The 484-nt window shown below is 44.6% G+C and overlaps 1 protein-coding gene across 1 annotated transcript in view; it reads left to right on the top strand.

Moving 5' to 3' along the window:
• CT55 (cancer/testis antigen 55) overlaps positions 1–419 on the top strand; it is a gene marked incomplete at both ends in the record, with an annotated part of 9,213 nt that extends 8,794 nt beyond the window's left edge. Inside the window, one exon of the mRNA XM_010832149.1 lies at positions 232–419. Coding sequence (XP_010830451.1) covers positions 232–419 — 188 coding nt within the window. The remainder of the gene's footprint in view (positions 1–231) is intronic.
• Positions 420–484: the final 65 nt, after the last annotated feature.

The following is a 484-nucleotide window of genomic DNA, read 5'->3' on the forward strand; positions in this document are numbered from 1 at the left end:
GATCCCTGGGTCAGGAAGATTCCCCTGGAGAAGGAAATGGCAACCCACTCCAGTATTCTTGCCTGGAGAATCCTATGGACAGAGGAGCCTGGAGTGCTGCAGTCCATGGAGTTGCAGAGTCAGACAGGACTTAGCAACTAAACAACAGATTATATCCTGAGTGAGGAGGTGCAGACCTTGTGAAAGTACACGAGCCTTTTACATAAACATTTGCATTATTTGTAATTACAGGTCTGCATTACTAGCCTGCAGGGAAGAAATGGGGTGCTAGATGATACTATCTTTTTCACCCTGGAATCTCTGAAAGTTCCTGATGGCTACGAACCTCAAGTATCTGACATGGTCGATGCAGTTGTGGTGGAGAGTGTTCAGTCCTGCTATGTTTGGAGAGCAATTTCTATGACTCTAGTGAAAAAGGGGTAATAAGAAAGCAACATTTTTATTCCCTGTGCATCTTTTCTTCTCTTGGCAATATACGGCTTGG

The sequence above is a fragment of the Bison bison genome, unplaced genomic scaffold (genome assembly GCF_000754665.1).
Source record: "Bison bison bison isolate TAMUID 2011002044 unplaced genomic scaffold, Bison_UMD1.0 scf7180017860434, whole genome shotgun sequence".
NCBI lineage: Eukaryota > Metazoa > Chordata > Mammalia > Artiodactyla > Bovidae > Bison > Bison bison.